General features: G+C 43.7%; 2 protein-coding genes across 6 annotated transcripts in view; one reads left to right on the forward strand and one right to left on the reverse strand.

Moving 5' to 3' along the window:
* The window catches only part of gbe1b (glucan (1,4-alpha-), branching enzyme 1b), a 63,785-nt gene extending 62,773 nt beyond the window's left edge, over window positions 1-1,012 (reverse strand). The window contains exon 1 of the mRNA XM_061780990.1: window positions 823-1,012. Coding sequence (XP_061636974.1) covers window positions 823-920 — 98 coding nt within the window. The 5' untranslated portion in view covers window positions 921-1,012. The remainder of the gene's footprint in view (window positions 1-822) is intronic.
* cadm2b (cell adhesion molecule 2b) overlaps window positions 1-17,759 on the forward strand; it is a 128,832-nt gene that overhangs the window by 3,835 nt on the left and 107,238 nt on the right. For 2 of the 5 annotated variants that reach the window (XR_009789623.1, XM_061781010.1), the window contains exon 1: window positions 13,560-14,152. The exons of 2 other annotated variants lie outside the window; for them this stretch is intronic. Coding sequence is in view for 2 of the 3 variants with exons in the window: in XM_061781010.1 (XP_061636994.1) it covers window positions 14,089-14,152 (64 nt within the window). In the remaining variant the exon portion in view is untranslated. Of the gene's footprint in view, window positions 1-13,559; window positions 14,153-17,759 lie in introns of those variants that run through there. One more of the 5 variants, XM_061781013.1, reaches the window with a different exon arrangement.

Below are 17,759 nucleotides of genomic sequence, written 5' to 3' on the forward strand. Positions count from 1 at the left end.
CAGGACCCGTCCCCCCACCCGAAAGCGGAGGGAGGCTACGCTCTCGTCCACCGGGGTGAAACAACGTACAGGCGCCAAGCCGAGTGGCAATAAGTATAGCCACACCTGCTCGGCGCCTCTCACCGTGGGCAACACGAGAGTGGAAGCGAGCCCAAGCCGTGTGTAGAGGCGAGCCTGACTATATCTAGTCGGAACTGTTAATAGTAAAAGGAATATTTTATTTAATTATTGTTGTTGCTGTTCCAATTAGTCTATTATTATTGTTATTTGTTTTATGTTTGGTTTTCTGTATTGCATATTGTATCAACTGCAGTTGTTTTTTTCGAAAGTACTCAACTCTTTGAATAAAGTTGAGTTGGACGTTAATGACTGACTCCCATCTAGTCTCTATAGTATTTTTATGTTCTGGACAACAACAGTGAAGGACAAGAACCCCTGAGCCGGGCGCTCTTTGATGACATCATTGCGACGTCACCAGTTAGGACCGACTATATCGCGCATGCTCAGAACTCCCAACTCTCAAAATAGCGCGAGTTTGCGAGTAATTCTGTGTCGCGTTCCCCTCGTCACGCAAGGCCAGTACTGTCTTCAAAATGTTGTAGTTTGAGGTCTTCCAATGTGAACAACGTCATTAAAAGATTACACGTAAACACGGGGTTACTGAGCTGTTGCAAACTTGGCTTTTTTAGCTTGTGGTTGTGTATTTATTATGGGGTCCAAAGGTACACAGTAGAGCAACGCACTGACCTTAGCGAGTGACATTCGGCGCTGTTATTTATTTAATTTAGTTGTAATCCAAAGCGCCATTTGGGAAGCATTTACCTCCGCTTGAAGTCCTTCGCGTAGGGTTTAAGGTACGGGTCCATTTGGAGGAGAGTGTCGAATTTAGGAATGGTAACATTATCCTCCCGATCCGCCATGGTTTCCAACTCGAGACTGAAGCAATCGAGCACCGAGCCCTGTGCTTTCCCTCCCTCACTGTGTGTGAACAAAGAGCAGGAATGTACTTGGTGGGTGACTTTTGTGGGACTGGCGGTGGCTGGAAGTGTGCCCGAGTCCGTCCTCCTATCACGGCACCGGGCTGTGTTTAGCTCCGGGAGGAGCCGAGTTGGATCGAACACAGCCGAGTGCGACTGTGACGCCTGCAAAGCGGACATGTCTGGCACTTGCACGTCAGAGGTACATGAGCCATATTGATATTTTTAATCCATCAACTATCAATATTTATGAATGTGAAATATATTTCAGCAGGTTCTCTAGCCGTAAAACCCCAGAATATATTTTTTCATTTTCACTGTGTGAATTGTTTCTGGCGGCATGGTGAAAAGTGGTTTGCATGTCTACCTCACAGTTCAGAGGTTCTGGGTTCGAATCTGCTTAGTGCTTGCGTGCCCCCCCCCCCCCCCCAAGTATTCATGCTTGTCCCACATTCCAAAAACATGCATGTTGGTTCATCTACCCGCAGGCGCCAAAGTCGCCCCTGAGGACCACATGAATTGCCCACAGCCCACAGGCCTGTGCTAAAAATCGCTCAATTCCTCAGTGTTAAGGCGCTTACACACTGCGTTAGGGTTCATGCCGCCCGCCGCGGGGTAGGGTGCAGGACGGCGCAGGGATGACGGCGGCACGGCGCAAGCTTGCCCAAATTTGAGCTGGTTGCTAAGCAACTGAACAGGAAGTAGCCTGGTGCCTGTACCTGCTGGTTTAGACGTAACTTTGTTACTGGTACAAGTCAGAAAGCCTTGGCTTTGTTTACAATGAGGAGGAGAAGACGTGAGACAAAAACAAAAAAGCATGCGCTGTGCTATATTTTCTTTTAATCCAACTTTTTTATTGCTTAAAAATAAATTATAGAATTTTATTCAAATGTCGGAAGTGCATGCGATGCTAACGAGCATAACTAGAATTGATGACAATGGGTGCTTTGAAATGGTCCCCTTCCTCATTCACCCGATCGAGGAGGAAGTGCTTTAACCCGTGTTGCCGAATGTGGAAGTAGGTTGCGCATGTACCGGATTAGAAAAGGAATCTTAGAAAGTAGGGGTTGAACAATATAAGACTTTTTTTTTTTTGTAGTTGACTACAATGTGATGAAAGTCAAGTCAAAGTCGATTAATCGATGACGTCATTGATATTTTTTCAAAACAGTGCAGCGGTCCCCAAACTCTTTTGTGTGTGTGTGTGTGCCACAAACCAGTGTCACTTAAAAAATATATTTCGACGAACCAGCATGAAAACAAATCCATATAGGAAACTCTGCGTGGTATTTTAAAGTATTTGACAAGCATCTTAGTAAGACACATGGGAATTGTTTAAAATTGAGTCGAAAAAAGTGAACTATGTTTCCATGGAGTCATTTCTTTCCGCGTTCATCCCTCGCACTGCTGATGTCCCTGGGCTTGATTGGCTTTACCTCGCATAAGTGACACAGCTCACTAAATGGAGTCGGTTGTAGTGGTAAGGCAATCGGGTAGATGAAATCTCTCTAAAATGAAGGAATATTGCTGCTCTTGAAAGCGTTGTCCTTGTCGCCGATCAAAAGTTTTTGGACCACTGTGGGTCATCACAAAGCGAGTGTCATCGGAAGGCAGGAACCATCTGTTTGGAGTACAAAACACACACGCAACGTCTGCCCCCGAAGGTTATGTCAATAGATGTCACATGTGTTGTGCACTGCCAAGTAACAACACCTTTTTATATCTTATTTTGTTTGAAAATATCCAAGTCATTGTAGCACTTTACTGCTCGGTGCTAGTTTCATTGTGAATGCCATAGAATATGTTTATTATAGTAACATAGAAAATACAGTATAGCTATAGGATGCAGCAGTACTTCAGGTTCCAGTTGTTTTTATGGCCTGCTTAGGATTTGTATTTTTATTTTTCTGGATGGGGTTGTTGCCTGGCACGTCAAGTTGACGGCCCTGCCAACGTCCAAATATGAACCGATGTTGCATAATACAGCCTACAAGACCATTCAAAACAGACTCCATGTTGGCACTCGGGCATTTGAATCAAATATTCTCCCCCTCTCTGCTCGCGTTCACCCAAGTTTCACCCCAGAAAAATGTGTTTCTGTCCCCCTCGAGACGCCGCTCATCGAGTAATTTATTCATCTCGAAGCGTTGAGCTAGTGTCTGGAAAGCCGAACTGGAGAACAACATGTTTGGATTCTGAGTGTTCACTTCACATCCCGCAAACAAAGATCCAAGTTTTGATGCAGAATCCGATCTGGGTTGTCATGGAAATGCCGCCGCTTTGAAAGAAGCCTTACGCAAACGCATGCGTCATCCGGTCTCCGTTGATGGAGCGCACGTTAATAAAGATGAAGACGAAAAAATGCAATTACCGCTTCAATACATGTAATTATTCATCACAGCACTTTAAGTGTAACCCAGCCTGAGATTTGCTTCCTGGTGTGTCAAGCTTCACGAAACACCTCCCAGGCAAAAAAAAAAAAAAAAGTGATGGATATTAAGCGCTGGTGGATTAAGCAGATAGAGTCGGCAAATACTAAAGCTTAAAGGTGCAAAAAAAAAAAAAAGAGCAGCGGCTGAATTATTATTCACTGATCAAATGGAATAATCAGCGGTACCTGCTTGGAACGTTTCTCGATGGATGTTTTACTTCCTGGAACACTTTGTGAAAACACCCCATCGTAGTGCTTATTAAATTCATGGTTAAAGCAGCAGTTAGGGACAATTGGTTTCTTCCTCCAGGGTTTCCCCCTACAGAAGTGAATTCAATGAAGTTTCAAGCCACTGCAATACATATACAGTGCACCCTCGCATTTTCCTAATTCAGCATTTGCGAATTCACCTATTAGCTCATTTTTGGGGGGAAACCTATTCTCCATTATTTGGAGTGAAAAAGTCACGTATTCACTGGTTTTGTGCTCAGGCCAATTTATATGAGTATTTGACGCCATCTTAGTCGGTTGCCTTGAGATACGGGTGACCCAGCTTACAAGTGTTTCAAGAAACAAGCCGTCTTTCAGACGATTCTTTGCTTTGACTTGCGAGCAAAAATGTGAGATACGAACGCTGTATGGTGCCACTCAACTCACTTCACAACAAGCAGGATTTTGGCAGATAGTGAACAAAACAAAACGAAAAAAACAGCCTTCAAGCTGTTTAATTCCACTCCGTTGAAGCTTACTGTCAACCTAAACATAAAACAAGAGAATTACATGTTGCGTACTTAAAACAACCACATAGCTATGCCTGATCCCAACGTCCACGAGTTGAATGCTAACAAACAATGCAAAACACCGTAGATGGGCGAACGAATAGCTTTGGTGTATATCTTAGAACCGTTTAAACAATGGCTATTTCAACACAAATGGTGCATCAACACACATAATCAGAGAATACAGTAATAAAAAGGACTAATATTACTGCAGTTTACTGAGTCACTCACTGTAGTTGTGAAAGTGGTTTTCGTTGGTGTCTTCGTAACTATTATACTGCCTTCTGGTAACCAAGAAGCACACACCAAAAGAAGTCACCATGAATTTATCATGATGCACAAACTGGGTAATTCTTTCACAATCTATTGAGTGAATTTATTACTATATATTTTACAAAGTTAATTGTTTTGAGTGCTACATAGTGAGTTTTGACTTGAACGGATGAATGGACTGTCCAGTCATTTCAATGGGGAAAGATGATTTAGAGTCACGAGTGTTTAGAGTCACGAGTGTTGTCACAGAAAGTTTTAAACTCCTATCCCAAGGCACCACAGACCTGTTGTTAAGACTTTGGTTTTGTCACCTTAAAAACATGTGAGCAGTGCTCCCCTCCTAAGTTTTTGTCATTCACAGACAAATGAGCAATTTCCTCGCAAGGAAACAACAATGGGTAAATAAGCAAGAGGCGAAAAAGTAAACGACAATACATCACGCCGATGGTTGACGTATTGAAGTTGAATGAGCACAAAGAACACGACTTATTTACCCAATGTGGCGGGCAAATGTCACTCGTGAGATGTTTGACACCCTCACTGACTTCATCTAAAAGTCAAGCAGCTCATCTTCTGGTCCAACTCCAAATGGAAACGTATGTTAATTGAATTTGGTCCACTAGGTCGGGTGCAGACACAATACAGGCAGCTTCCTTCTTGGCGGGATCAAATTGGATGTCAGGGATCAGTGTGCTGAAATATTACGAGTCATAATTCATATGAAAGTGAGCCTCCGCGTGAACGCCGCTAAGTGAAAAGGTTAACGCCGTGTGAGACGGCGGATGATGCTAATGAGAGGTGATAAGTTCACTTCCAGTCTTCAATTTCAAGGATGGAGGAGTCTCCGGAAAGGGAGGCCGAGGCCGACGCGAGCGAGGAGTCGGCTCGTGACATGAGAGACATTAGACAAAGCGGTCGGGGTGCTTACATGAATCTCTTAAAGAAGATGAAATGCTGGAAGGGATAAGTCACACGTGCCCTCTCGTGACTCTCGCTCGTATCATATGTGACTCGTTCAACACGTGAGTCACATGTACAGTGGTTCATTTTTCGCTGTCAGTCCACGTCAAAAATGCATTTTCAACCTGTCAATAAATGCCAACCATTGTAGGCGATACAGTGTGACCCCGAACGTAATCATTTTAGCCAAGCAGAAGCCTTACGACAGCATTGAAATCATGCAAATCATGTTGAAATGAACCCTGCGCCTGAGATCCCGATCTCTGCATGATGAGCGAGGTAATGAAGAAAAATGTTTTTTTTCTGAATGGGAAGTTGCTCAAGAGGTGCGCAAGAAAATCCTCTTTGGCACGCCGGCCTCCAGAAGAGCGAACGGGACAGCGTGTGTGCGGCTGTCACAAGGTGAATACCATGTATTTTTCGAACTTACAAACAAATGTGGTCATACAGTAACCTACACTCAGCCCTACGAGATTAAGGTTCGTGCATTGCCGAAAGACAAAATAGCATCTTAACGAACGTCGGGAATTCATTTTGATTCAAGGGATTGTTGACATTTCGTTTGGTGGAATCAATCAAAAATCTCAAAACAACTAAGACTATTTAGAGCCTTCACTAAATCTAACATATGTTAACAACAAAGACAATTTCTAGTCTTTTAGTAATCCAAGACAATTTAGTCTCCAGTGAAGGGAATGTACTTCTTGTAAAGACAATTTAGTCATCAATGAAGCACGCGTGGATTTTTTCATAAAAATCAAAAACAATTTGGAGGCTTCAATGAACTTGGTATTGTTTTTTTTTTTTTTTTTTTTTTTTTTTTTTGTTAACATTAAAGAAAAGTCAGTCTTTACTGAACCTAAAGTAGTTTAGTCTTGTAAACATGACGGGAATTTAGTCATCAATGAACCTAACATAGATGTTTTGGGAAAAAAAATGTTATGGACCTAAATAGTATTTTGTAAACATCAAGTCCAATTCCTGTTTCCGATGAGTTTTGATGTTTACAAAATGTGTATATGATGTTCATTGTTGACTCTAAATTGTCTTTGCTGTTTATTGAAAAACATGAGGCTAATTGAAGACTCGTAATTGTCTTTGCTGTTGATGGTTGATGTTTGTTCGGTTCACTGTCATTCTTCTTTAGCTTAATTCACTGCCAGCCCTTCCAGTTAACGTGGATATTTGACTTCAAAAGTCGTCAAAGGCAGTGAATGAGTTAAGGTGTATGTGAGGTTTATTCACAGACTTCAATTGACTTTGATGTTTACAAAACTATGTTAGGTTCACTGGGGTTTGTATGTTAGGTGAATTTTGAGGCATTCGTTGTCTGATGTTTACAAAAACATTGAATACTCAAATGGCTTTGTTGTTTATAAATATGTGTTATGTTCATTGAAGAATCAATTACTTTTTGTTTGCAAAAACATATGTGGTAGGTCTTTTTGGTAAATGTCAGAAAATTCAGTCTTCAATGTGTTTTATGTCAACAGCAAAGACAATATATAGTCGACAATGAAACTAAGATACCGTACGTTTACGGCAAAACAGTGTGCAAAGACTTGAAATCAATTTTGATTTTTGCCTGAGTAAAAAAACAAAAATGGAAACTATGCTTCAACGGTGCGCTGCACACATGCGCGCACGCGCACGCGCACACACGCTGTTCTTATGCATATTTTGATGCAGGCCTTTGTGCTTCACCTTGTTAGTCGCACAAGGAATAGAGTCGTCTAAAATTAGCTGCGCCGCTTGAGACCCAGCAGGTAGGTAGTGCCCCCGTACTAATAGATCCTGGAGGTGAAGTACCCATTAGCTCCAAAGGCATATTCACCTCTAAAACAGATGTTTTGGTGCACATTCAAATGGCGTTAATCGCAAATGGTGCTAATGGAACACCTGTGCTAGTAAGAGGTAGATTGTAAAACACAAATACTGCAGTTTACATGGTAACCAAGCCTTATCAATGCAGGCTGTGGCTAAAGCTATGCGCTCATTCGATGGAGAACTTCGACTGTTGAGAATTCAATTTTAGAATGGTCGTAATATGGTGAGATTCAAGTTCAAGAAAAAAAGTTTTGCTATTCTCTTCCTGAATCGAGTATACACATGCGCGGTAGGAAGACAGAATAGTCCATTGCATGAGAAGGAAGGGGGAGAATTTACAATGATCCTAGATTAAACATTTCCATATTTCATTAGGACTACAACAATCACATTTGAGGACAGCTATCAGTTTTGATTTAACTTTCAGGGGCCCCTGGAAATAAGGCATTAATAAGCATTTGCCTGTGTTTGCCTAGTGGTATGTCCAACCCTGCACATGATCAAGAATCATACAGCGATCATCCGGATTGTAATGGAGGCTTTGCTTGCTTGAAAAGCACACTTCTTGACATGGCATCACTTATTGATATCACTTTTAGTTCACTTTAATGCGAGCAAGGTCTGTAATTGTGAGCACCTCAGTCATCATGTTTCCTTGATCAAATTTGAATCCGTGTGTGAATAATGCATTGCTGCTGCATAATGAACTCCCATCACAGAATTTTACGGCGTTCTTCTAAAACCAAAACTTGGGCTGAAAAAAAACATCTAGTTGCTCTTCTTTGGCAAACTTTGTTTTTAAACACATCAAATAAAAGGCTGCTAATGGAAGTTATGGGAAACGTTGTTGTGTTGACCGCAGCACGAGCACTGCATCGCTCTGCTTTTGTTTGTTTTTTTACGGCCGTCTTTTAGCGGTTTGAAAAGAGAGTCGGCGTCATTAGTCATTCTAAAAAAGCCAAGGCCAGCTGACGTCTTAATACGCTCAAAGTGGAGGCTAGACGTCGGCCTCGGGAGAAAGCAATGGAGCGTGGACGCCAATCAAGAAACAACAAGTCGACTTGGCGCGCAAGCGGGACACTTAATATAAAGCTGCAAATCATGAAAAATATCAACGCAAAGTATGGACGTCAGAGTTACTAGTTTAGTTTAGTTTCATCAACAAATTTGTACTTTATTTGGCATACAACTTTATTCTCGTGAGACTTTTCAACGACAATCAAATAATGTGTTCTCTCTCCCCAAAAAATATTTTTTTCTCTCTCAAAAATACTGTATTCTCTTAAGATTGTGACTTTTTCTCAAATAAAAATACTACCGGTTGACTGACTCGTGTTTTTGTTTTTTCTGTACACCCTTGATCACTTAATATCTGTTATGTTATGAATTTCCCACTCTCCATGATGAGTGCTGAAAATGTTCATGCACAATCCAAACATCTCTCACCGCCAAACTGTTTGCGCTCAGGCAGAAATAAAACAAAGACTGCTTCATTTAATGGGTTTGAATAGCTGTAAGGCACAGTGGATGACTGGTTAGCACATCTGTCTCACAGAGGACTATGGTTCAAATCCCGCCACCGCCTTTGTGGGGTTTGCATGTTCTCCCAGTACCTGCGTGGTTTTTCTCCGGGTACTCCGGTTTCCTCCCAATGCAGCCCTATGGGGGGCACAAGCCAGTGCAAACTGTAGGCCGGTCCCAGGCCCGGATAAATGCAGAGGGTTGCGTCAGGAAGGGCATCCGGCTGGAAACTTTGCCAAACAAATATGAGCGTTCATCCAAAGAATTCCATATCGGATCGGTCATGGCCCGGGTTAACAACGTCCGCCACCGGCGCCGTCAACCTGCAGGGCGCCGTTGGAAATTCAGCTACTGTGGGTCGAAGTCGAAGAAGAAGAAGAGGTGGAAAGCAGGTTATTCGGCAGAAAAAGAAGAGGAAAGCACAGAGCCTAGCACTGAATGTGGGGACTATGACAGGAAAATCTCGGGAGTTGGTTGACATGATGATGAGGAGAAAGGTTGATATATTGTGTGTCCAGGAGACCAGGTGGAAAGGGAGTAAGGCTAGAAGTTTAGGGGCAGGGTTTAAATTATTTGACCATGGTGTAGATGGGGAAGAGAAATGGAGTCGGGGTTATTTTAAAAGAAGAGTTGGCTAAGAATGTCATGGAGGTGAAAAGAGTATCAGATCGAGTGATGAGGCTGAAAATTGAATTTGAGGGTGTTATGTGTAATGTGATTAGTGGCTAAGCCCCACAGGTAGGATGTGACCTAGAGGTGAAAGAGGAATTCTGGAAGGAGCTAGATGAAGTAGTTCTGAGCATCCCAGACAGAGAGAGAGTCGTGATGGGTGCAGATTGTAATGGACATGTTGGTGAAGGAAATAGGGGTGATGAAGAAGTGATGGGTAAGTACGGCATCCAGGAAAGGAACTTGGAGGGACAGATGGTGGTAGACTTTGCAAAAAGGATGCAAATGGCTGTAGTGAACACTTTTTTCCAGAAGAGGCAGGAACATAGGGTGACCTACAAGAGCGGAGGTAGAAGCACACAGGTGGATTTCATCTTGTGCAGACGATGTAATCTGAAGGAGGTTACCGACTGTAAGGTTGTGGTAGGGGAGAGTTTGGCTAGACAGCATAGGATGGTGGTGTGTAAGATGACTCTGGTGGTGGGGAGGAAGATTAGGAAGACAAAGGCACAGCAGAGAACCATGTGGTGGAAGCTGAGACATTACGAGTGTTGCGCAGCTTTTCGGGAAGAGGTGAGACAGGCTCTCGGTGGACAGGAGGAGCTTCCGAAAGACTGGACCACTGCAGCCAAGGTGATCAGAGAGGCAGGCAGGAGAGTACTTGGTGTATCTTCTGGCAGGAAAGGAGAGAAGGAGACTTCATACAAGGAAAAAGGTTAGCTAAGAAGAAGTGGCACACCGAGAGGACCGAGGAGAGGCGAAAGGAATACATTGAGATGCGACACGGGGCAAAGGTAGAGGTGGCAAAGGCCAAACAAGAGGCATATGATGACATGTACGCCAGGTTGGACACTAAAGGAGGAGAAAAGGATCTACACAGGCTGGCCAGACAGAGGGATAGAGATGGCAAGGATGTGCAGCAGGTTAGGGTGATTAAGGATAGAGATGGAAATGTGTTGACTGTTGCCAGTAGTGTGCTAGCTAGATGGAAAGAATACTTCGAGGAGTTGATGAATGAGGTAAATGAGAGAGAAGGGAGAGTAGAAGAGGCAAGTGACTCAGGACAGAAGTGAGTATTTGCGAGCAACACTATGGTTTCATGCCAAGAAAGAGTACCAGAGATGCATTATTTGCCTTGATGATGTTGATGGAAAAGTACAGAGAAGGTCAGAAGGAGCTACATTGTGTCTTTGTAGATCTAGAGAAAGCCTATGACAGAGTACCCAGAGCGGAACTGTGGTATTGCATGCGGAGGTCTGGAGTGGCAGAGAAGTATGTTAGAATAATACAGGACATGTACGAGGGCAGCAGAACAGCCGTGAGGTGTGCTGTAGGTGTGACAGACAAATTTAAGGTGGAGGTGGGACTGCATCAGGATCAGCCCTGAGCCTCTTCCTGTTTGCAGTGGAGATGCATAGGCTGACAGATGAGGTTAGACTGGAATCCCCGTGGACCATAATGTTTGCAGATGACATTGTGATCTGCAGTGAAAGCAGGGAGCAGGTGGAGGAACGGTTAGAAAGATGGAGGCATGCACTGGAAAGCAGAAGAATGAAGATTAGCCCAAGAAAGAGAGAATATATATGTGTGAATGAGAGGGGTGGTGGTGGAAGAGTGAGGCTACAGGGAGAAGAGACAGCAAGGGTGGAGGACTTGAAATACTTGGGGTCAACCGTCCAGGGCAATGGTGAGTGTGGTCAGGAAGTGAAGAAACGGGTCCAAGCAGGTTGGAACGGGTGGAGGAAGGTGTCAGGTGTGTTATGTGACAGAAGAGTCTCTGCTCGGATGAAGGGCAAAGTTTAGAAGACAGTGGTGAGGCCGGCCATGATGGACGGATTCGAGACAGTGGCACTGAAGAGACAACAGGAAGCAGAGCAGGAGGTGGCGCAAATGAAGATGTTGAGATGTCAAAATTGGTGCCGGTAAAGCAATAAAATGAGACTTTGTCCCTCACATCTGTATTGTTGCGGCAGCCAAAGACTGTGCAGTAATTCAGCATTTTTAAAAGTTTGCTGTCAATTAAATTCATCGATTTAAACACTCACTAAGCACCTGAACAAAACGAGGCAGCCGTAGACATGTCCGCAGGTGCGTGATGTCACGGGAAAACTTCGTTGTACATTACTCAACACTGAATTGCCTGTATCAGACTTAAGTAGAGGGAACTACATACAGTATACAGTAGTGCATTTCTACAATGGTTTCTACCACTCGATGTAGGACTTTCAATCCATTTGTGGACGTGCATAAATCAATGACTCCTTATCCGGGTGTCAGTGGCACTGCTTTACCTTTGTGCGTCGGGTGGCGTGTTTGTCTCAAAGAAGGGAGAGAAGGAAGCGTACGATGAAGTCACCAGAAAGAGCAGATGGTCAGGAGGAGCGAGGAAACGTGACCGGCGCCGAAGAGTTGTGACAGCTTCATTTTGCATCCAAGTTACGCGCCGTTTCTGTTACTAACACAGATGAGCCACCTTTTCACAGACTTTTTTTTCTTCAATGGTACTCCGTAATGATGTCTTGCTCATTATTTTACAGGGATGCAGTTTGAGAAGAGTTTGATTGATAGCTTGCTGCTAAATATGCCAGCGCGCACCGGCGCAGTGGTCTTCAAGTCTCCCGGATGTGGCGAAAACGTCATTTCGAAAAAATCGGCATTTCAAATGCTGATCTTCGTCCAAGTGTTAGCGACGGAGTAGCATCGTCATTTTACAAAAGTGACATGTGACTCAACTAGTTCTTAGTAGACGTGCATGTCTATGTATCGGTTTTACAACTCCACTTGGTTGTACTAGTCGGTTGGTTGGTTAGTTAGTCTGTTGGTTATTCTGTAACCAGTTGGTTGGTCAGTTGCTTAGTCGTTGGTTGGCTTGAGAGAGAGAGAGAGAAATCACATGGCAAATTCCAGATATTTTGTATTTGAGTTATTTGTGAGTTATTTGTTCGTAGTTAGTGGTGGGTTGGCTGGTTGGCTGGTCCGTCAGTCATCCGAGACGAAAATGAACAAAGCCAGGAGATTTGTATTTTCTTTTATTTGTATTTTTTTTTTTTGGTTCGATATCAAGACCGATCATTGACCCGCAACATTACAGGAGTGTTTTCAACCTAATCAGCCCCTCGGCGTCCTCCCTACGGAGCCATCAATGCTTTCGGTCCAGTTAACCCCCGTGAACCCAGCACTATAGCGAGACGCGCACACGCTCATCGTATCGCTCGCTTATGATTCAAGGCGGCAGAGCGCCGCGGTCGTGATGGTACAGATTGAATCCCAGGAGGCGTTGAAGGGCAATTCCTCATCACTTTATTAGATCTGCGACAGCAGATAAGTCTCACGTGGCTACCAAAACGATGTGAAAAGGAAAGAAACATTGAATTTTGGACTCACGAGGAACGCGTTTGTCGTAAGCTACTCACAGTCTCACACCGTCGAGATCGTAAACGTATGTTAGCCCCGAGCTGTCGCAAATCCATACGTTCTGGCAGCCCAACAGCCACCTCATGATTGTTGACTTGGAAACGCCAAGAAATGTCTTTACAGTTTATTCCTCGCAGGAAAAAGGGGCCTATTGTCAAGATCAGATGCCACAGAATACAGTATACAAAGTCTTTTGACGAACACACCAGCTGCTGTGACACTGGGCTGACTCGTAATCACAAACACACAATCGCGTGCTAGGAAACATCAGGCGTTGTCCTTCCGGTTCATTCCTTACAAGAGAGTCGAGAAACTGTACAGAGCAGATGTACAGAATGCTGTATGCGGGGCACGTCTTGATTAGTAACATCGAATTTTCCGCTTGTTGCTAGGCAGAATTCACGGGGCAAAAATTAGGGTAGAGGGCTCTGCTGAACACACCTATTAAAATGTATTTTAATACTGTCCCCCCCACCACAAAAATACACATACGTACAATTGTACATGACTTGGCTTTTCCTACGGTCTCAAGATTCGTTCGTAAGAATGCCACTGGATTTCCAGGCACGACACGCCCTCCGCATCGTGCACTTGTCCTCGATTTTATACACGCTGGTGAATCTAAAATGCGTTTTAGATTCGACAGCACGGGTCAAATTTCAGAACTGCCGCAGTCTACACAAAGTTTTAAGCACCGACTAAAGAATAACATTTTTGATATTTTCATTTTTGTGTATTTTGTGTCACCTGAGGAAAAGTCATCCATTTTATTTAGTTATTTTTTTTTTTTATTGCTGTCAAATGTCAAAACAGGGAAAAACTTGACCCCCAACAGCAAACAATTCATTGCAACTGATGTTGCGGACCCCAGTTTGAGAACCGCTGCATTAACCCATAAGTGGGCGGGGCTTCGGCTCCCTCCCCGTCATCCAATCAAGGAGCTGCACGGGAGCCGCGGGCTGCACGTGCACGCCGCCGACCAGCAGTCAGCGCCGTCCTGCTCCAGAAGAGGACCAGCTGCCCCTCTTCCTCCTCCCTCCTCCTCCTCCTCCTCCTCCTCCTCCTCCTTCCTCCTCTCGACCATCATCATCACCACCACCACCACCAGTCAGAGTTCATCCATGTAAAGTCTGCGCATCCCCGTCTGGATAAGTGAGCCCCCCACCCCTACCCCGCCCCCCTCCCCACGCGTGGAGCGCCGAGTCACGACAAGGCAGCATTGACTTGAGAAGTGAAGATGATGATGGTCCAGCGGCACTTGCTCTTCCTCCTCTCCAGCCTGGGAGCGAGTATTTTTGGAGGTGAGTGCTTGCGTGGAGGCTGTGCTGCAAGACCGGGGCGTGGTGTGCGTGGACGTGCGTGGATGCCCCCCCCCCCCCCCCCCCCCAAAAAAAACAAAAACAAACAAAAACACGCACATCCCGCCTGCTCCAATTCACCATTTGTATTGTGCGCGCTGGAATGCGTGGAAGTTGCGCCGTGCACGTGCATGCTCCCGGTGGAAACACTGCGGCGACACAAGTTTGTGTGTCTGCAGCGGGGAGTGTAGGCGGGTGGACAGAAGTTGTGTGTTTGTGTTTCACGGTGCGCGTGTTGCAGCGTCACCTCCAGGCACGGAGGTGTGCGTGTGCGTGTGCGTGTATTCTGTAGAGTGTGACTGTTGCATTTGTAACAAACACCGTGCTATATTGCATTTGTGGTGGTTTTACCTGTGTGTGTGTGTGTGTGTGTGTGTGTGTGTGTGGCAAGTTAGTGTGCAGGAATCAGATGCAGCTCCAGGAATGTGTGTGTGCGTGTGTTCGTGCGTGCGTGCGTGTAATCACAAGAACCCACTCCCCAGTCCCAAAAGTCGCCCCCCCCCCCCCATGTAGTTCATTCCGCCCTCGCTCGTGCACGCGCAGCCGCCGCCCGTATAATCTCGCTCGGTGCGCGGGCACGCAGCAACTCCGAGGTGGGTCTTGGGAGGTGCCCCCCTCCCCAACACAGAAAAAGTCCAACTTGTCACATCCATCAACCCACTAAATGTTCAATATTATGTAAATAGATTTTAATGTTGAATTTTATATTTATGTACTTAATATGATCAGTTTTCATCATAAACGATGTTGCATATATTTTTTAAATACAGATTTTATTTAACAAATTAAATGTACTTTTTTAGCATTATTTAATTGTACGTTATATTGTATATTGTACTATAATAGTAATAATATGAATTGTAATCATTATAATATGATGTGGCATTAACCTTATATTTGATTAATAATCTCAACAGTGTGTACAACAGTGCGTTTTTTTTAGAGTGTATTTCTCAATAGATTTTATTTGAATGTTTTGGCTTATTTCAGTCGGGCTGATACAGAAAATCACAGTGAGAACTAATGCAAACCTCGTTCTCAACATAAATAGCATCAATAACAAAAACAAACAGATACTTTAGATACCGACAGTCATGGATTAATTATTGGTTAAGAACTTTGTTGATTTATTATTATTATTTTTTGAATTGATTGTTGATGAATCCCGTCTTGAAGCGATGGAGGCAACAAAATAGTGCACTAGTTGTTTACTACCAACAGGGAGGCAGTTGACAAATTGGTGCCTTTGGGGAGCAAACTAGTCCCTGTTTACCCCCCCCCCCCCCCCCCCCCCCCCCCCCCATCCGTGTCCTCATTGAAGATGGCCCCCCATCCAGCTGTTGGCCTGATGACACATCCAAGTATGTCTGCCTCCTGCCGTGACAACCACCTTTGTTTCTGGAGAGACGTTGCTGCTTTAAACGGCCGTGTTTGCTGCGCCAATGCGAGTAAATATCTGCAAGTCTCCTAGCATTGTGACCATCGAACATTCGCAATTTTCTCGTGGAAATCTAGCTTTAGAAAATGAGTGGATGAATGGATGGATGGCCATTTCTCAAGGTGTTTTGGTCTTTCATGAAAGCTGTTATCGACTTACTTTTAGTCCAAAAGTCCCCCAAGAGAAGGAAGGAAAAAAAAAAAAGGCTGTTTAAAATTTCAAGGGCTTCCCAAACTCAAAAACTCACCAATTTTGTCGACATTTTCCTCCTGGTGAAAATTGAGTCGGGGGGCGGGGGGCGGACCCATAATAATTGACTTGGTTGCACCCCCTGGAATTAAAACAATTAAAACTCTTCCCCCGAAATCAGTGTAAATTTACACTCTCGTGAGTAGACCCACAAATGAATCATAAGAAGCCATGGTACAAAAGATACCGGAAGCCAGCCATTTTCGTCATTTCTGGGGGCACTTAACGCCTCCTATTGATTTTGTCCGATTGCTGCAAATTGAATTTCTTTACAACCAAGTATTTTACCAACTATTACCGACACAAAACAATAATGCACGTGAGGTGCAGTTATTCATTTTGTCCACTAGGTGACGCCATCCTCGCATTCCACATTATACTATCTGTGACTTTGAGCGTGTTTGTCTTTCAAAGGCAGGGCCTGAGCTGGTGAGCGATGTGTGCGGCAGCGGATGAGAATCTAGCTGGCTGTTGTCGGTTCAATTTAACGTTAAGGTTAACTAGCTAACCATTAGTCAGTTTGCGTTTTGAGCGAGTGGGAGCCAATTGCGGGTCATACAAACTTATGTATGAATGTGCTTATCACGTGTTCAACAAAGGGATTGACCGAGTGCACCAGCAGTTCTTTCTGACCTTGAGCATTACAATATTTTCTACAGTGGCGGTAGGCTATATTGAATTCGCTAACAATGCTTACGTTACCTTCTGTCGGCAATCTTAAACATTCTTGTTGTGTGAGCCAATTCTGCTTTGCAGGAGACATAATGCACTTTATTCTTTTATGGGTGTGAAATAATCCCAAACTTTACGAACGTTTTCCTTCTGGTTCGCCCGTGAGGAATTGACGCCCCTCACAAAAAGGTTTGTAATTGTCTATAGATACCACAAGATGGCGGCAAAACACTTTTTCTCTATTAGACAAAGCTATGGCCTGACTAAACGAAGCTGAGATGCCACGAGATGGTGCCAAAGCAATATTTGTATTTTGTATATAATATTTAATATTTTTATAATATCATATTTGTATCAGACTTTGAAGTCTGATGGATAGATTTTAGCACGTTAAATAAAATAAATGTTAATACCTTTAGTTTATGAAGCACGCTTATTTCACAAAGGTGAATACCTTTATTTTATTTAACATGCTAGTGTGAAAGTGATCCTTGCATTGTTAGATTTGTCTGTATTCGGTCCTCGGAAGAAAAAGTTTGAACACCGCAAGTTAACATTAATGCAGTTTGCCAGCAAGAATTTAAAAATACAATTTGAAGTCTGTTTGAGCTTAACAACAATCATTTTGTGTGGGTGTGTTGTTGTTGTTGTTGTTTTTTAACTCCAAAATCTGCACGTTCGCTAGGGACCTGAGTAAATATTGATCTTACCGGCTGTTTGTTATGCTTTTGGCAGCACCTTCAAGTTTTTTTTTTTTTTTTTTTTTTTTTTTGGGCAGCAGGACATTTGAGGTATTTTGAAGAGCCAACCACATGTAATCAAATAGAAAACATGTATAATCAAAAGTTGAATGAAAATATTAGGTTTCTTTGAATGGAAGCAGTGCACATTTTGAATTAAATGATCCCCTAAAAGTTTCGCAATGATTCAATACCGTGATGAAAAGCCCATTAGCGGTGTGTTTTATTCCTACCGCATTGATTAACTGCGACTATGCTTAGTTCTGAAGGCGTGAACGTTGTCCATATTGTGCCGTTAGGAGCCTTTAGGAGTTCTGCTGCTGCACATTTGATTGATTACGGGTTTGTTTGCATCACAGCGTATACTCGTGTGATGCATATAGTGAGGGAGGCCAAAATGATATGTGGGATCTTCTAACCACAAACATGAGAAGTACAGGTCAAGGTGGAA

The sequence above is a fragment of the Phyllopteryx taeniolatus genome, chromosome 8 (assembly GCF_024500385.1).
Source record: "Phyllopteryx taeniolatus isolate TA_2022b chromosome 8, UOR_Ptae_1.2, whole genome shotgun sequence".
NCBI lineage: Eukaryota > Metazoa > Chordata > Actinopteri > Syngnathiformes > Syngnathidae > Phyllopteryx > Phyllopteryx taeniolatus.